This window comes from Lepisosteus oculatus, chromosome 15 (genome assembly GCF_040954835.1).
Source record: "Lepisosteus oculatus isolate fLepOcu1 chromosome 15, fLepOcu1.hap2, whole genome shotgun sequence".
NCBI classification, from domain to species: Eukaryota; Metazoa; Chordata; class Actinopteri; order Semionotiformes; family Lepisosteidae; genus Lepisosteus; species Lepisosteus oculatus.
This window is the reverse complement of record NC_090710.1, coordinates 1,936,032-1,955,203: the sequence shown is the minus strand read 5'-3', so window position 1 is coordinate 1,955,203 and position 19,172 is coordinate 1,936,032. Positions and strand designations below refer to the sequence as shown.

Here is a 19,172-nt window from a genome sequence, read left to right as displayed (position 1 = left end):
TTAACTTTTTGAAAATGAGAACTTTCAAGAATTTATCTCAGGAAAACTGTGTTAAATTAGCACATGAGATTGCAAATGTCATTTGCAATCTCATGTGCTACATTAAGAAAAGAATGCTGCTCTGCTCTGTAGTCATTCCAGAGCAAGCAGGTACATTCTGGGGCTTAAAGAAAATTGACAGGCTGAAGTAAATTATTTTGTTAGTCTTGAAGAATTATTAAGTTGAGACCCAATTCAAATATTCAAAATCCTCCAAGGAAGTGAAAAGGACAACCCCATGGACTTCTTCCATTGTTTAGTTTTTCTTCTATTTAAACAGCACAAGAACTGGACAGAAAAGGAAACTACTGTAGGAAGAAGCAAGGGTTATGAGAAGAGATGTGGAGGAAGGAAAAGGATAAACGGCAAGATGGGGGAAGGAAAACTATTATGGATGGGAAGAAGGATTTGGGAATAAAGCCTGTAATGGTCCACAAATACTACAGTATTCAGTCATTTGTTGAACTGAACAAGTACAGTGGCAACAGTAGGCAGTAATAAGAAAGAGGCTACTACTTTAATCGGACTCATTTGACATTAACACCGTAACGAGAGAGAAAGGACACTCCATTAAAACTGCACTGAGAGAAAAAAGTTAAAAGTTAAAGGACATTTAATGGATATTAAAGTACATTAAAATCGTACTGAAAGGAGAAAATACTGTACATACTTAATTACTTTCTAAAACAGAGACTTCATATTCCTGTAGCTTTCAAGTCAACTACTGTTACATCATACTATTAAATTAATATTCTTAGGTAGAGAATTCAAAGAATATTTTGATTAAATAAACTTTAATAAGAAAAATAAAATCTTTACTTAAAAAAAACATTTGTGAAACAGGAGTCTAAAACCCAAAAAACATTTAAAGAATTTCCAACATAACCACTGGAAATACAGCATCTGTAACAATGTCTAACTATCATCCAGCCAGTGAAAAATCTTTGCAACATATCAATGTGTTATCGAGAGCAGCTGGTGGCCATCCTGCTGAACGGTGCTGGACTGGCTCCTCACACGCGGTCCTCAGGACCCCGGATACGGCGGGCCAGCTGGATGTCCCTGGGGAACAGGGTGACCCGCTTGGCATGCAATGAGCACAAGTAGGAGTCCTGGAAGAGCCGCACTAGGAACGCCTCTGCAGCCTAAGAGAGGGCAGGGGCGTAGATCAGAGACACCGGGCGCATTTCCCAACAGACAGACCATTTCATGAATTTTAAAAAGAATAAAAATACACTGCTCCCATAATAATGAAACTTCATTCTTCAGTCCTTTCAGATGCAAGTACGCATTCTCTAAAAAAGCCTTTGCAGAAAAACATTGTTCTACCAATATTTCTCACATTACAATGTCTGCAAACAAAGGTTGTATCAAGGCTAACAGTTCAAAGGTTTCGATAGTTGAGTGCCATCTTCAGACACCTAATTAGAAACTAACTCAAGAATAAGTCGTTTCTACTTGAACCATAACTTACTGGCTTACTATTTATTTGTCATAAGAATTTCTTTTTGTAGTAGCAGTTTGAACGATCCAAAATTTGTCTTTAAAATTAATTTCCTTGCTTACACATAAGTAACGTGAAGGAACATATGCATAGACTTTACAACACAAAGCAGTCATGATCAGGTAAAGACGGACCTTAAGGTAATGAGGAGTGAAATAACACCACAGATTTGCCTCCTGCAAATCACTATAAACAAGTTAAACCACATTTGACAGGTGAAAAAACAACCATTGTAAGATTGAAAGCACCATCTCTGCTGAACTATTAGCTACAGTCCAGCAAGTGGCAATGAAGTGCTCATAGACTGCTGTGCTCTATCACTAGTGAAAGACCAATTAATTACATTAAATAGGCAACCAGGTATGATCTCAGGTATACCTTGCATTGGCAGACAAAGGTAGACAGTAGATATGGTTGGTTTTCTGGAACAATTTACATTATTTAAAGACTTATTCATATCTGATGTATGTCACTGGTATAGAGTGACTAGACAATAAAGTACCACTAAACTACTGCAAGGTGTTACCTCTTGAAGCGCGCCGATAGCAATGCCCTGCCACTTGTAATCCATCACAAACATCTGCTGACAGACCTCACGTACCTGAAAACACACAATGTCAGAAATTTCAGACGCTGGTTGGAAAAGTATCGACTTAGCTCAGGCTTAAGGCTTAAGTGGACCAGTTTAGCTTTCCTACAGAGATGTGACACTGCTGGGGATTCTAGAAAAGCCCACAATTGAGCTACATAGGAGTGTAGAGGTTCCAAAAAGCCACAGGAGTTAAACTCCAACTGATTCTGCTTTGTTTTGTGCTTCATTGTTGCAGATCCTGCGGTCTACACTCACTGTTCCTGAGTGGCGTGAATGTAGTAGCAAAGCACAATGCTACGAAGAACAGCATGTATGCGTTAATGCCACCAACAGTGCTCTTCTGTTTTAAATTCCAGTGTTCAGTGCACAGGATCAATGTATTTTCCCTGACAAGGGAAAGAGAAGACATTACCACTCTGGCAAAGGGGCCTTTGCGTAGCAGCAGCTCAGTGGATTTCTGGTACTGGCGAATCTCCATCAAAGCGCGGGTCCCTGGACGGTACCTACGCTTTTTCACTGGCTTCTCCCCTTGCACAAAACAGACAAGTTAATACACTGTTCACACACAGGGATGAGGTAACAGAAAGACGACGAAGACTGTATGCGTGCAGATAACCATCCTGCAGTTCTCTTACTAGGTTTGCAGGACATTGTTTATAAATACAGTCCTGAACCGACTAAAAAGAAATTAGAGGACTTGACAGATACCATACAAACAACAACACTGGAAAGATAAATGGAGAAACACTAATTTGGTGATGGGAGTCAGAAAACAATAAAGATTCTGTATATAAAGCTATTTATATGTAAAACCTAAACTGTTAGATATCACATGATTTAAGCTGCAAATATGGGAGAGATGATTATAGACTGTTAACCCATCTGCTTGCCTGCATTGTCTGAGTCACCACTAACGTACATAATTAAATTTACAAAGAGGCTAATACAGTAACTGAGTTCCTCAGTGAAACAACACCCAGCAAACAGAGACACAGATGGACACACACAGAAACACACAGCGAGTCACAGTGGTGGGGCTCCACACTGACCTGCCCTGCCAGATCGCCGGGGTGGTGATGGAGGGGGAGGAACTCGGCGCTGAGGGACCTCAGCCTTCCTCTTACGAGCAGAGCCTCCCTGATTCCGCATTTTGCCGTGCTGAGCCTGTATACACGAGGACAATCAACCTACACACAGATGCGCTGTACTGGACACGGGAAAGCTAACTCACCTGCCTTTGCCTGAACAGGGGACATTATGGCACGACTTGGCTTGTTAATTCACTTTTAATTGAAGTCTAAAAATGCGGTACAGAAAACGTGAAAAAAAACAGAAGGCTTACTAACAATAACTTTACTCAACTTGTAAAGCCTTATAACATTTAACGAAATTAGTTTACTCAATATTTCACCACGTTCCTTTGTTTGTACATTACATAATATGGAATCCCATGCAATAAGATAGAAATACTGAAAAACACAGAGTAATAAGGAACACAAGAATCTTAAAAACTGTAACATCTTAAACCCCAAAATATTTCCTTAATGAAGTAATGCATTAAGAGGAATGACATTTTGGATTTCCAAGCACGTGAAAAGAGGTTTTTCTCTCAAGAGAAATGGAAAGCTGGTCTCCCCTGTCATGTGTTCGGACATGACTACCGCTCTCCTCTTGGATTCTGGTCAAGCAAACATTCCCACTTCTCATCGGTGATGACTGTAAGCGTTGTCCATAAGCCACAGCCAATAGACTTGTTCAAACACACAGACCAAGAACATACGGAAATGTCATTTACGTTGTATTGGGTTAAGCAAATGGAGAAGGAAATATTCCTCCATAATAAATAATATAAGCTTTAAAAAATCCCCATATTGTGTTATCTAACGTAGCCAGCAGTACTGATCCCTGCACATCACCATCAGCCCTACACTATGCAACGCGATATCGACAGATATTTTACACCTATCACGGCAAGTCTGAAATATCCCATAGATACATGTAAAAAATACATTCAATCGTGTGCATCTTAATTGGGTCATGCAGTTAGAAGCATAACTTTATGCGAAAGAAACATGATATTGCGTAATTATATTATTCATTTCTCATTGAGTATCCAGAGCCTCTAGGATGTGTAAACTTACATTGAAAAAGTTGTGCATGAATGCATGATGAGTGATAGGTTAGTTACCTAACGGAAGGAGCCATCGCCATGTTTTGCACCGCCTTGTCTTGGTATGTTATTTTGATTGGATAATTTCTTTCAAACCACATCGTTCGTTGATTGGCTGAGCGGCCTGTGAGCCGAGATCTGGGCTGTTTGTGGAGAAGCATGGATTAGTAAACTCACAATAGATTTGCGTTTAACTGGATTTGCCTGTATTCGTCAGTTTAGGCAGCCACGCTAGGGAACAATTCAAAGACATGAACAGAACGTAAATGCGTTGGTTGACATGAAGGTCTTCCTGATGACCATAGGGGAATTTCATAAAGCGAGAATACTCAACCGGACAACTTTAGCAAATATGTCGATGAAAGTCTTGTTGTCCGGTTTCACGAAGCAAGATTGAATATTATCTGGTTACCTGTAGTAACACATCCAGGTTCGGTCAAACACTGCCTGACTTTGCGATAAACAAGTAATAGGTTTATTCCATAATGAAAAACAGAAGAAAGCACCTGAAGAAGGCTCCTGTTGACACCTGAAGAAGGCTCCACGGCCGAAACGTTGTATTTTCTTTCTTCTTTTTTTCAGCATGGAATAAACCTATTAAATGTTATATTAAATAGTATTACCTGTTCCTTTGCAGCCTACGCATGCTGATGCAGCTACCTACCTGAACTCCTTTGTGATAAACAGTTCTGTACAGTTATCTAGAAATCCTCTGCAAATACGTCATTTTTGTCAAGGGTTCCAGTGGATATAAGAGCAATTGTGTAATAATAATAATAATAATAATAATAATAATAATTGCTTACACTTATATAGCGCTTTTCTGGACACTCCACTCAAAGCGCTTTACAGGTAATGGGGACTCCCCTCCACCACCACCAATGTGCAGCCCCACCTGGATGATGCGACGGCAGCCATAGTGCACCAGTACCCTCACCACACACCAGCTCTCAGTGGGGAGGAGAGCAGAGTAATTAAGCCAATTCAAAGAGGGGGGTGTAGAGTGAAGCTACAGGAGCAACATTAAGCAAAGCGAATGAACAGTGTTGGTAAACAGCCGAACTTCAAAGTAAACGTCCTTCAACCTAATATAGTATTGCTTGGAGCGTATAACAACATTATGCAATGCAGCCGAGTATTGCTTGCTGGTCAGCAGGGGTGTCCAAACTACGGCACGTCACCGAACCCCGAGTTAATTTAGATTAGAACTAGATTTGGCATGATATTAGGTAAAAAAATGAAGTGACGCCGGAGGCCCGGGTTCGAGTCCCCAGCGGTACCCACGTGAACTCGAGAGCGCTTCACTATTTTGAACACTAGGTGCCGCCATCACGTAAAATCACATCTCAAACAATCTTAACAAGAGCTGCCCAGTCAACCGTTACAGGTGAGCCCTAATAATCATACCTGTTTTTTAGATAAAGTGTGAAGTTTAGTAACAATAACTCACCTGGGTGAATCTGCACTAAAAATTTTCAATGCTTAATTAAAATTTTCAGATTTTCTATTGCTTAATGAAACAGGTGGTTGTCATTGAATTCCCACACCTCCTTATGGTAGATTTCACATACGGACAGATGGCGTGGCAGGAATACCACCGAACAGCAGAACTTGATCTTGGTGTGAGGTATTTGTCTACAGTGGAATACTTCCTGCCGACCTCTGACCTGTGGTGCAGTGATGATAATGAGCACTTTTCTATTAAGTGTTGGTCAGTGTCTCTCTAAGGGTGGTGTATTTGTATTTCTTGCCTCAAGTTCTTTTTGTTCTTTACTATTGATCAAGGTCCTTGCACACACTCCCGTTATTATCCACACAGTTTAGAGATGATGTGGGTTTGCACAGCAGGTTCAACTGTGCCTGGACTGGGAGGGGGCTCTGGAGCAAGGTGCAAATACACAATGCATTTTTTCACCTGGCCATCCAGATGATCAACATGGTGGCATTGTTTGGCTACAAAGCAAAAAGTAGTTCCTTAATTAGGGGTCACCTAAACTGCGACATACCCCTCTCACAGTTCTTTGACTGCTCGTCTGTGCTAACCTATGTGGTACAGTACCTTAAAAGGAGTAGCAGTGGAATATCCTCAACCTGGTCGATTTCTTTAACAGCTGCCCTGTTACATAAAGAGACTTATTCCATGGTGACTTGCTAATAAGGACATAAGATACACTGGGGGGGGGGATTCACAGATTCCAAAAGACAACAAGATTACTGACGTCTGTATAACATTATTTACATACTATTATTTTTACTAAAATTATTATTATGCTAAAGTTAAATTTAATCTAACAGTACTTTTCCTTGAATTTAGATCACTATATACACCGTATTAATGTTTAAAAATGTATCTAAATCCTAAATTTAAAAACATTAAATATTGGTCCACACATAACATTTTTAACCTCTTTATCCAGTCCACAGGATATCAATCCATTGCACAACACACACATACAAACCACAGAAACAAACAGGCTAACATCCACCACAGCTTGTTTTACAGAAGCCAATTAACCTGAGCCGAGCAGTATGTGGGAGGAAACTAGAGCACCCAGAGGAAACCCACACAAACATAGGAGAACATACAAACTCCATAAGGATAGCACCCTAGGAATAGAACCGAGGCCCTCAGCACTGTGAAGCAACAATATTAACCACTGTACCACCATGCTGCCCTACATGTTAAATTTATATTCTAATAAGAATATCTCTTTAACATTATAGAGATGAAATTTCAAAATATTTAATGTTTTGGTCTAGATTTTGCTTTGCACACTTTACTTCACAGGTTCACACTCAGCATTCTCTGTCACAAGATTGAGACCTTGCTGTGCTATTCTCTGTGACTCCCTTTTTTCTCCACCTGTGCAAAGAAAATAAACTCATAGGAACTCTCCACTATCTCTAGCTGACTTGGAAATATTATTAAGGCTTCCACTGGTCCTTGTGTATCCCTTTATTTGTTAGGTATGCAAACCAAAACCTTGTATATACTTTAATTTAGTCTTTGTAATTTGAAAGATCTGCATCTATGGGATGCTGTTTCTCTTGCTTCTTTCGGGGTTCTGACATCTTTGTCCTCCAGGCCAGGTTGTTGTTCTCTCAGCTACCTGAGTTAAGTCAATAAAGAAAACCAATTCAAATCACACCTCTGCCTTTTCTTGATCTGCATTCAGCCAAACTACTGCATCCAACTAAAATGCAGCATCATGGCTCCTTGTTTTCCAATAGAGGAAAAACGTATCTAAGTAAAACACCAGCGGACAATAACACAGGCTTGCTGCAGAATGTCAGCTTGCTCTTGGTGGGAGGAAATGTGCTCTTTTCATTGGTACACATTTGGAAAGTTATCAGATAAACTCAAATACATTCAGAAGCTCAAGGTTTCTCAGAGTATTTTATCCTTCCAGTTGTAACACCAAATATGGGTCCAGATAGATTTCCATTTCCCAAGATGCACACGATCTTCTTTCTGTCTTAACAAAGCACCACATTTGATTTAAACAATTCTAGCATTTGGAACTGAATAGATTACAGCAGCATGAAGAAAGCCATGGCTTATTTGAAGAAGCTCAAGTGGGTAGCTGCGTCAGCATGCAAAAGAGCAGGTAAGAGTTTATTCCATGCTGAAAGGAAAAGAAAAGAGATGCAATATTCTGTTTACTTGCTACTTTCCCTCTCTCTCCCTCACACCTGAAGAAGGCTTCATAGCCAAAACAGCCATTATGTCTGTTTTCTTTTCCTTTCAACATGGAATAAGACTTATTTGTGCCATACTGTTGACATGCAGCTGCTTGCTTCATGCAAGAGTTTGCTTTTGCCAAATTGGGATCTCTTGCCATCTTCTGCTGAGTCAAATACAAAGAAATAGCATCAGACCCCTTCTTCTTGTTTTACTGTAGTTATTATGCAAGAACTGAAGCAATGCTCACACGGGAACATCCATAGTCCTCTTTTATACCATTGTAAACATGGTTTAAGTCTATTGACTGTTAATTTTCCTCTACTGCCTGAGAATTCACCAACATTGCCAGATAATAATTCTTCAAACTTCACTATCAGCAGCATCTATACTGACACGAGCTTTGCAAACTGATTTGAAACATGGCTTTGCAATATGACTTTTTTTCTTTATTTCCCTACATTTTCTACATTTTCATTAAAAACCATATTTTTTCCAATCTGCATACTTAAAAAAATACAGTATGTATAAAAAACAAAAGATACATTTGTGACCCAACTGTAATATTAATGTAATAATTAACTATAATTTTGAAAAGGGAAAAGTGATGCCAAACAAAAAGCAAATGTAAATTATGCCAAAGGGTAGTTCAGAATGTATTTCTGCTAATTCTGCTGTTCTGATAATCAAATACTTCATAATAATTCCATAATACACCACTTGCACTTTTTAATACTGGGTTTGCAGAGATATTTGGAGCATCCGAGTTGATACATGATGTTTCATCTCAGAGCTTTGAGTAGGTATCTGGTTCAGCATGTATAGGCTGCAAAGGAACAGGCATTTATTAAACAGGTTTATTAAATGCTGAAATGAAAAGAAAACCTTCTTCAGGTGTGATGGAGAGAGTAGTTAAGGGGCAAGGAGCAGGGAGCAAATGGGCATGAATCAAATGAGAATGAGTGTCCAAACTGTGTTTTCAAGAGGAGAGGTGTGAAAAGCTGAAATCTGCAAATGAATGGAAATTATTTAGAAGGAGATTGTCGATATGAGATGATGGGGAAGTTGTCATTAATGGTCCTGGGGATAGATAAGGTGGTAGGGAAGAAGGTGAATGGAATAGGGTTGTGAGTCCCAGAGTTCCTATTTGGTTTGATGATCTGAGATGTGTTTTTGTCTCGGGTGAGGGCCCTGTCAATAATGAGTTTTAGGTATCCTTTATCAGTGAAAAAAGAGTGCATTTTGAAGGTTTGGTTATGGAAAACCACATCATTGTGGAATTGTGGAAGTGGAATCTCACCACAAACTCAAGTCACTTTGCCCTTTCTGGGACTGTGCTGCTACCATCCATGCAGAGGAATGCTGGAGAACACAATAGAAATATCTGAACATCCCATAGAAACCCCTCATCTGAGAACCAGATATACAGTATCACTACCATGTATGAGATCCCTCAGAGTCTCTGGTGTCAGGAGCAGCACAGAATCTACACTCGATCCTGCCTGGAAGCACAGCAGTGAAGCACTCAGACCACAAAGTGCACAGGAGTCAAACACCACAGTGCAATACAATTTCTGTCATATGATGCACAGCAATGTACTGTACATACAATGTACTGTCTCAAAGCTGGTGCAACTATTAATTGATAAATAACAGGAAGACAACACATTAAGTGTTGGAGAAACAGTATACTGTACTGGATCTCCTTAAAACTAACAAAATTATAATAATAATAATAATAATAATAATAAACTTTATTTTATATAGCGCCTTTAAAGGTGGCTTCTCAAAGCGCTTTACAGGATGACAATAACAATAAATAAGAAGACTACAACAATAAATAAGAAAATTTCACAAGATAGGACACAATTATAATTACAACAATACAACAATAACAATAGAGGAGACCGTGGAAGATGGTATTAAGAAGAGCAGAGGGGTGAAGAATGGAACCAGTTAAGTAAAGGCTTTTCTGAAGAAGAAGGTTTTGAGTCTGGATTTGAAAGAGTTTAGAGAAGGTGACTCTTTAATATCCTTGGGCAAAGAGTTCCAGAGCTTGGGGGCATAGCAGGAGAAGGCCCTGTCGCCCATACAATGTAGACGGGCTTGGGGGACAGTAAGGAGGGCAGAATTTGAAGAGCGGAGGTTGCGAGGTGGGGAGTAGGGAGATAAAAGTTCAGACAGGTATTGAGGTGCCAAGCCATGTAAAGCCTTGTAGGTGAGCATGAGGATTTTAAAGTCTACGCGGAATTTGACCGGAAGCCAGTGCAAGGACTCCAGGATAGGAGTAATGTGAACACTTGCACTAGACCTGGTCAGGATTCTGGCTGCTGAATTTTGGACATACTGCAGCTTGTTCAGAGTAGATTTAGATACCCCAGGGAATAGAGCATTGCAGTAGTCAATTCGAGAGAATACAAATATGTTGATCAGCTTTTCAGCCACAGTTAATGATAGCATAGGGCGTAGTCTTGCGATATTTCTAAGGTGAAAAAAAGAAGTTTTGACAGTATGCTGTACATGTGGGTCGAATGTTAAGCCAGAATCGAATATAACCCCAAGGTTTTTCAATTTTGATTGGAGCTCAAGTACAGAGCCATCTACAGACAGGGTTACAGGACTGGCTTTACGAAGTTGATGGGGGGTACCAATAAGCATGACTTCAGTCTTGTCACAGTTAAGATGAAGGAAGTTTTGAGTCATCCAAATTTTTATGTCAGAGATGCAATTAGATAGAATAGAGACAGCCACATCAGTGTCGGGTTTGGTATGGAAGTATATTTGAGTATCGTCAGCGTAAAAATGAAAGCTGAGGCCATGTGATCTTAAAAGCTGACCAAGTGGGAACATGTAAATGCTGAAGAGCAAGGGGCCCAGTATTGAGCCCTGAGGGACACCAGACTTGACAAGACCAATTTCAGACCTGTACCCATTGAGAGAGACAAAGTGACAGCGATCAGTGAGGTAAGACTTAAACCATTTGAGGGCAGTGTCAGAGACTCCAAACATAGTCTCGAGACGAGAAAGTAAGATGTTATGGTCAACAGTGTCAAAGGCAGCACTGAGATCAAGAAGGATGAGTATGGAAAGAGAACCAGAATCAGAAGCTATTAGGAGATCGTTGGTGACTTTGACTAGGGCGGTTTCTGTGCTGTGAAGTTGACGGAAGCCAGATTGGAGGGGTTCGAAAAGGTTGTTTATCATGAGGTGGTTATGTAACTGAAGTGTGACAGCACGTTCTAGAATTTTAGAGAGAAAGGGTAAGTTGGAGATGGGGCGAAAGTTGTTAAGATTGTCGAGAGCCATGTTAGGCTTCTTTGGCACTGGGGTAATAGCAGCAGTTTTGAGGACCGTTGGTACAATGCTGGTGCTCAAGGATTCATGTATTATATTGAGGACAATAGGACAGAGAGAAGAGAAACAGGACTGGAATAAAGTGGTGGGAATGGCATCTAAAATAGATGTGGTGGGTTTCATGCGCGTAAAATTCTATCTATAATTCATCATTGATAATATGTAAATGTTTTTTAACAATTCCATCTGATTTTTCCCATTAATTTTTACCACATTTTTAATAAAACAAGTAGGACTTTTTCTATCCTTATTTCTCCTCCTATAGATTAGGGATAACAAGTGATTATATAACTTGAAAAATGTAGATCCTTAATTTTAAACACTACTATTAAGTTAAAGTAGTAGTGGTAGTGTGGAGCCATGGAACAGACAACATTATTCTGTTGCCTAACACTCACACTTACTTACATACATACTGTATGTTTTTACTTATTTACTTAACATGCATTTACTTTGTTTGACTTCCTTGACAATAATATTTCACATTATGCGTTTCTAAGATATGTACTCTAAAGTAGGTTGAAGTTTACTCAAGGGTCTGTGTAGTAAAGCACAGAAAAGGAAATATACTGTCCACCGCAAACATGACAAGCTTCATCAGACGTACAATTCAGTTCAGTTTATTTGTCATATGCACAAGTGCAATGGAATGCTTTGAAATACAAACACCAGAGTGAACATTTAAACTGTGAAGAATGAGGTTAGTAATGCAAATTATAATGTGAATTGCAGGTTCAGCTTCACAGTTTCTCTCACTTTTCTCTGTACTCATTTGAAGCTGATCATGATGGATCTATAGGTGAAGTACAGGGAGTTTTTTTTCTTTATGTATTTAGTCCGGCTGCTTGTGAACATTGAGCAGAATTAAAGGTGAGCTTCACTGAATTAATATTCATTAAAGTACTGTAATTGCAAAGTGCATTTGAGTCAGGATGAACTTGGTTACATGTTCCTTCAAGGATTAAACTTACAGATGTGTATAGAAAAACTGAAAGATGGTGGGAGATGAAGAGATAATAATAATAATAATAATAATTGCTTACACTTATATAGCGCTTTTCTGGACACTCCACTCAAAGCGCTTTACAGGTAATGGGGACTCCCCTCCACCACCACCAATGTGCAGCATCCACCTGGATGATGCGACGGCAGCCATAGTGCGCCAGAACGCTCACCACACATCAGCTATCAGTGGGGAGGAGAGCAGAGTAATGTAGCCAATTCATAGAAGGGGATTATTAGGAGGCCATGATTGGTAAGGGCCAATTGGAAATTTGGCCAGGACACCGGGGTTACACCCCTACTCTTTTCGAGAAGAGCCCTGGGATTTTTAAGGACCACAGAGAGTCAGGACCTCGGTTTTACGTCTCATCCGAAGGACGGCGCCTGTTTACAGTATAGTGTCCCCATCACTATACTGGGGCATTAGGACCCACATGGCCCCACTAACACCTCTTCCAGCAGCAACCTTAGTTTTTCCCAGGAGGTCTCCTATCCAGGTACTGACCAGGCTCACACCTGCTTAGCTTCAGTGGGTTGCCAGTTGTGAGTTGCAGGGTGATATGGCTGCTGGCATAATAGTTTCATAATAGTTTATGAAACTCTTTAGCTGCCTACTCCCCTCAAAAACAGAAGCACCACAATCTGATAGCTGATATAGATAAATAAAATCTGACTTCATATCATTAAAATAGGAGAAGCTGGGTTGTGAAACATCTCACAGAGTCAAGCTGATTGACACTCCTCTGCACTGTTTGAGTCTGGAGAGAATTTTACAGAAGAGTCCAGGTGAGCAGAGGGACAGAGAGACTACATACACTGTTGGTGCTGGTGACCAGGTGAAAGTCCTTTTCACTCTCTTCAGCAGACAATCTAATTGTCCTCTGGCACTTTTAGAGAGTTGGCATTTATTACTTTTTTCCAAAACAACTGTACTAACTGCTGGCCTGTCTCAGGAGTGGCTGGAAAGCATTTCCACTCCAAGTCTGTTACAGCCCAGGTGAGCTTTCGTATCTCTTGAGCCACTCTAGGTGGCCAGGTACAGATAACATGGTTATGGAGTGAACTGAGATACAACAGGCAAAGTTTGAAACTTTGAAAAAGACCATTTAATTATAAATGGCAAGAGTACTTATAACATCCTACAGACAGGCAAACTATTAAAATTAAAAATGCAATATAATATATATTATTATTTTTCATATGTACTCAGTTGGAAATGATTTTATATCCATTGATTTATTGTAGTAAAAGATACAAAACCAAAACATGCCTTCAAATGTTGCACACTTTTGCAGGATTTTGAATGAGTTGGTTAAACCAAGATTAACACATGGGTTTCTGTGTGTATTAAGGAGTGTGTAAAGGAAAGGCACAATATGTGTTTGTATGTGTTAGTGAATGGATGTAGCTGTGTACAAAATGTACAGCTTTCTTTATGTATTTCTTAGTTTATTTATATATTTGTTTGGATCTGTTGACTTTCCATTAACATTGATCATGTGTGAATGATCACTAGACAGTACTTAACAGTGCTTTTCTACATGTTCTCCCATTTCTTTTTCATTTCTATTTTTATTTAATCTTAATTTCTATTTTGATTTGTAACAATTATATCATTTATTTATTAAGTTGCAGAAAATGCAGCCAAAATATCTATTTTTTGCAAATTAATCCAAGAGTATAGCAATAATGAAACTATGTCAAAGATATATAAAAATAACTTTTCATACAGTATGACAACAAAACAAGCAGTATGAAAAAAACACTTACTGTATACTGTATGTGGAGGCGTTTAGTGATGTTTGAAGCTGCTGAAACTGTTTCGTTCCTCAGCCTTCTTAAATAAACATTCAAGTGTTCTCAATTTCAAGCACTCTCCTTACTTAGGATGGTACAATGCAGTGCTGCAGTACCGTAATGAACAGTGAGAAATATATTTTCCTTACATGATTAAACTTGGTATACTCCAGCAAACCGTGAGAATTAGTATTATTAAAATTTGGTTGTTAATGGTCCTTTGCTCTTCCAAAATGCAAATATAGATCTATTTAATACAGACTTTAGTTGAGGTCAGACTTGGTGTTTTTTCATCATACCCTTTCAGATGTGTGATCACTCTTCTCTTCCAGAACTGATTCTTAGGAATGAAGACAATTTTTCTGCTGCTCGCCCTGGGGGCTGTAGGCATGTGTGCTGGCAAAGGTAGGGCAGACAGACCCAGTCCATTACTATGTTTGATACTGTGATTCATTTAGGTTTTATAAACCCTAAATCTGGGAATTATGTATCACATGCTAAACTGTTGTAAGATTCTGAATGTCAGTCAGTATGTTTAGGACCCTGATCTGAGCTCTCCTTCCTACTCTAAGTGTTGAAGTACTGTAGTGTGCAGTAAGTGTGTCTGTATTGTTGCAAATATGGTGTTACAAAATATAGACTTACAGAAATAGGCCAGACAGGATAATCAGCAATTAAAATACATTATCATCACTAACAAATTGTATAGATAATACCAAGAATATACCAACAGTTGGTATAATTAGAGGTGCTTGAATTCATTGTTCTTTAGCACAGCTTTGGTAAAAAGAGTAATAAATAAGGCATATTCAATGCCGAAAAGAGAAGAAAAGAAACATAACATTTCGGCTGTGGAGCCTTCTTCGGGTTTGTGTGTCTTCACATGAAGAAGGCTCCACAGCTGAAACATTGTTTCTTTTCTTCTCTTTTCAGCATGGAATAAATCTTTACTTGTTCCTTTGCGGTCTACACATGCTGACGCAGCTACAGTACCTACATAAATAAGGCACACTAGGTTTAACAAGTATTTATTAATAAGAACAAGTGTGTTACTAGTAACACACAAAACAACAAAAAATAAAACATACAAAAAACTCACTTTACAAACAAGGCACAAATAGTGAATAGAGGAGTTGAAACCCTACAGGAAGCCAGTGCAAGGACTCAAGAACAGGAGTGATGTGATCACTTGCAATAGACCTGGTCAGGATTCTGGCTGCTGAATTCTGGACATATTGTCATTTGTTCAATGTGGATTTAGATACCCCAGTGAGTACAGTTAACGTAATCTATAAATGAGAAAATGAAAGTGATGATGAGTTTTTCAGCAACAGTTAGTGACAACATAGGACAAAGTTTGGCAGTATTTGTGAGGTGGAAGAATAAGATTTAGACAATATGATGCACATGTGAGTCAAACATCAATCCTGGATCAAATATCACCCCAATGTTCTTCAATTTAGATTTACCATCCACAGATAGGGTTACTGCGTTGGTTTTACATAGTTGATGGGTAATGTCGGGAAGCATGACTTCAGTCTTGTTGCAGTTTAAATAAAGGAAATTTTGAGTCATCCAGGTTTTTATATCAGAGATGCAATTAGAGAGAGCAGAGACAGCCACATGAGTGTCAGGTGTAGTATGGATGTTGATTTGAGTATCATTAACATAGAAATGATCATTTAGACCATGTGATCTTAACAGCTGACCAAGTGGAAAGTAGCACTCCCAGTATTAAGCCCTCAGGAAAACCAGACTTCATGAGTCCAATTTCAGAACTAAAACCACCAATAAACACCTCAGTTCCTTCCTTTCTTTGAAGCTCATGAGAACGGCAACTTCTGACACTAGCTAAATGTTTAATTATTGACCCTAGGTTCTTGAGACACCTCAGTTGATATTTCCAATAGCCTTATCATCTTCCTCCTCTCCTCCTTTAATAGAAGTATTGTCACCAATAATAACTTTCATCACAAGACTTTATCAAGTGCAGAGCTTATTAAATTAAGGAAATGTAACAGATTTCTGTTTCTACCTGAAATATTTCTGTCTCTATAGATTTTTTGAAGTGTTTTTGCAGCTGGATTCACCTTAATTATAGTTTTATCAAGCGGATTGGCAATACTAGGACCCTCACTCCGCCGAAACATGTTTTATAGCCAGTGGTCCCTGCATAATAAAATGCAAAACGTTGCATGGATTTTATTTATGCCATACATACAGGTACAGATTTCAAATTCTGATCCTGAGAGAAGATTAATTAATTAATTAATCCACAAGTGTTTGTCGCTCAGAAATTTGGTGATTAGCAAACAATGTTCAGTGACAGAGCAAAAATGTTTGCAAGACCACAAACTTTTCAACTCAGTAGAGACAAAGTGGGGTCCTACTGATATTATCTCAAGCTTTCAATTAAAGAACCCTTAAAATTGCAACAAAGGAGCAGTTATAGTTATTAACATAATCTAATATAATATTATATATAGAATCTGATATATTGAAACACCTCAATAGCCACTTCCAATAGCTGTAACCTTATTAACCCTTACACTAACCCATTGACCCTAACACCTTTAACACTATTAATCTCTGCTGACTTCTTTCTCACACCTGAAGAAGGCTCCACAGCCAAAACATTGTGTTTTCTTTCTTCTCTTTTCAGCATAGAATAAACCATTTACTTGTTCCTTTGCAGCCTATGCATGCTGATGCAGCTACCTACTTGAACTACACTATTAACCCCTCTCTCTCAGTACAGTGTAAATGTTCTATAGTGTTCAATTTGTCTGTAGTAACTTCTTTCTCTCAGTGCAGTGTTAATGTAGTGTTCAGTCAAAATGTCTTTATTAACACTATCCTTTAACCTCTCCATCACAGAGCTGTCAAACTGTACTGAAGAGGAATGTCCACGACGCTGTTCCTGGTGCTGGAAAAGAATGGGCCACAGGTGTATCAGGTTTTACAATGTTCCCCAAACATTTTATAGAGCTGAGGTAAAGATGCTGTGCGTATTATTTTGAGGACTACATTAATTAACTAGAGACGCACTATAATTGTTACTGCCTCAACATTTACACAGTCTAAGCTATTTAAAAATAAGAAAACAAAACCAACATTTGGTTTTGCTATCCTGAGTCCTAATTTCTTTTTCTTCTAGTCGTTCTAGTCTTCGCTCTTGATATCCCCTAAGAACAACAAATTAGTTCCTTAGAAACTCTTAGTGATTCCTTTCCTTCACCAATGTCTCTCTCTCATTTCCTTCTCTCTTTCCTTGTACAATAGGAGTATGTGATGGTACATCTCTTCTTTTAAACCACTCTTTCCATGTGCTAGGTCAGGAGTGTATTTTCCCTGGTTGTATTTTCTTCAATATATATTTGTCCCAGTCCTAGTGCCGTTGTGAGAATTGTTCTCCCTGACTAATTGGAACAGCTTTTAGCATTAGACAAGCAGCTGACATTAGTAAAGCATTTGTAGTCTTTCGTTTTCTCAGTTGCAGGACAGACCACATCTCTCGCTCAAGACTCAAATTATATTGCATAGCGAATGTAGCACAACTGAGCCTTGTTTGGTGTGCGTAGTCTTTTGAGCAATTTTTAAAATGGATCTCTTGTTCCTCCATCGTGGTTCAGTTAAAAAGATCTGTGAAGTCTAGGACACACTTATTTAATACTGCCCATCAAATTGGCATCAGAGGTTTCATACAGTATATCTACTACATCAGTACATTTGTATATATTTTAATATTATAACGAGGAGGTTGTGCAGTTTATTCAAGAATGGTCTATGAAAACTGATTTATGCTCAACCATCTTTAAATCCATCCCGTGCCCTAAATGGAAGTCAAAGTCAATGTCCTCCTGGAATGGATGTAATCTTTAACATCATCAATTATCCTGGAAAATATCCACAGTACAGGCCTGATTAGGGTTTTTGAATTAAAGAGAACCCTTTGTACTGTACATCCTTTGTGAAAATGCTGATATTTTATGTCTTTCTCACTACAGACATTAGAAAGACATGTCAAGAAAAAAACAGAGATGCATTTTATTGTCTTTTTTCAAAAGTTTGTTTCACATTGTGGCACACTTATGATGTTAATTTCTCTATTTAGGTCTTCCCTAAAATATCTACTACCTTTGATACAAATTTGAAAGTGATTGAATAAATATAAAAAATTGCATGACTTTTTATTAACACAGGACTTGAATTGGTTTTCTCAGTCTTCCAAAAATGTGATATTCATAATGAAAAGAATAAACCATCTACTATTTTATTGTTTTATTTCACTACTGCCAGGCTTTGAGAGTCTTCTTATAATGTTTACAGTTAAAAAATGCCTTTTTTTGTATTTATGTATTTATACAGTACTCAACAAGTTTAGTAAAATAAAAAAACTTTTACTTGCAAAATTCACAATGAAAGCACCTTTTCAAAGGAAGGGAAAACATGATGTATTTTAGTGATTTTTTTGCTTTTGTGCTTGCATTTTGCTGTTGAACAGATAAGTTATAAAAATATAAAAAAGTGTTTCTCTAAATTGAAATGCAAGATGAATATTCCTGTGAAAAAAGGTTAATTTGCTTTATGCTGATGTATCTAGTTATGAAACACAGTAGTGAAAAGCTTAGGTTATCTTGTGTTTTGTCATATATAGCCCATGGTGTTGTTTTGATTTTGCTGGTAAAAATACATACTATATTATTCACTCGTTGTGCAGTTTCTGTCTAAAGTGCTGGTTAAACTTAAAGGTCATGGGGAGGATATTGGATCTGCAATATGAGAAACAATGAAAAAATCTTGTATAAAAGTGTAGCATTGAAAACAAATACACACATTGAGGCAGATATGCCTACCACGGGATCTATGCAGAAGCTTAAGTACAGATGCAGTTCAAAGATATATGAAATATCTTATTTTCTTGATTGGATGATACCTTACACATTGTTAACTGGGGGGGGGGGGGGGGGGGTTGTTTTTCTATTATAATCCAGATGATTATGCATTTTTATGATGTTCCTGATTGACATAC

At 38.4% G+C, this 19,172-nt stretch overlaps 1 protein-coding gene across 1 annotated transcript; it reads right to left on the bottom strand.

Moving 5' to 3' along the window:
• Window positions 1-634: 634 nt before the first annotated feature.
• Window positions 635-4,309, bottom strand: LOC138223154 (histone H3-like centromeric protein A). The gene is made up of 5 exons (XM_069179106.1): window positions 4,277-4,309; window positions 3,185-3,299; window positions 2,548-2,663; window positions 2,070-2,144; window positions 635-1,184 (listed from the first exon to the last, which is right to left on the bottom strand). Exons 1-5 carry the CDS (start codon window positions 4,292-4,294, stop codon window positions 1,053-1,055), a joined length of 456 nt encoding a protein of 151 aa, XP_069035207.1. The 5' UTR covers window positions 4,295-4,309; the 3' UTR covers window positions 635-1,052.
• Window positions 4,310-19,172: the final 14,863 nt, after the last annotated feature.

Bases quoted from the DNA above. Each gene is read 5' to 3' on its own strand.
- LOC138223154 (XM_069179106.1), bottom strand. The intron at 2,145-2,547 runs GTAATGTCTTCT...GTGTGTTTTCAG, and splicing joins AAGGCCCCTTTGCCAGAGTG to GTACGTGAGGTCTGTCAGCA. The intron at 1,185-2,069 runs GTAACACCTTGC...GCCCTCTCTTAG, and splicing joins CTATCGGCGCGCTTCAAGAG to GCTGCAGAGGCGTTCCTAGT.